This window comes from Trypanosoma equiperdum, assembly GCF_001457755.1.
Source record: "Trypanosoma equiperdum strain OVI genome assembly, contig: ctg_485, whole genome shotgun sequence".
Taxonomy (NCBI): domain Eukaryota; phylum Euglenozoa; class Kinetoplastea; order Trypanosomatida; family Trypanosomatidae; genus Trypanosoma; species Trypanosoma equiperdum.
The window spans coordinates 558-902 of record NW_027124404.1 but is presented as its reverse complement, the minus strand read 5'-3'; the positions used below and the strand labels follow the sequence as shown (position 1 = coordinate 902).

At 44.1% G+C, this 345-nt stretch overlaps 1 protein-coding gene across 1 annotated transcript in view; it reads right to left on the bottom strand.

Moving 5' to 3' along the window:
• Positions 1-337: 337 nt before the first annotated feature.
• Positions 338-345, bottom strand: part of TEOVI_000202900 (Transmembrane amino acid transporter protein/Tryptophan/tyrosine permease family, putative) — a gene marked incomplete at both ends in the record, with an annotated part of 525 nt that continues 517 nt past the window's right edge. The window contains one exon of the mRNA XM_067225162.1: positions 338-343. Within this exon, the coding sequence (XP_067081263.1) occupies positions 338-343 (6 nt within the window). The remainder of the gene's footprint in view (positions 344-345) is intronic.

Below are 345 nucleotides of genomic sequence, written 5' to 3'. Positions count from 1 at the left end.
CTCATTAATGATCTTATTAATGGAATGGCCAACAATGAAAAATGCGAAGTAAACCATAGCGATCACACCCACAAAGGATAAGTGGCGCAATGAATTAACCTGCTTGGGAATGCACATAGGCAAGATAATCACCAACCACACCATCGCTGACATTAAGCGATTACCACCTTCTGATTTCAAATATTCCGGCACACCATCACGATTGAGCACAGCCTTCAAAATGATACCAATAATGATGATGTAAGCAACGTTACCTCCAAAGCACATCGCTATCATAAGCGCTGCCGCGTAGTAACCAGTAAGTGGACCCATCACCATCCGCGCAGCTTCTCCGTAATTACGCGA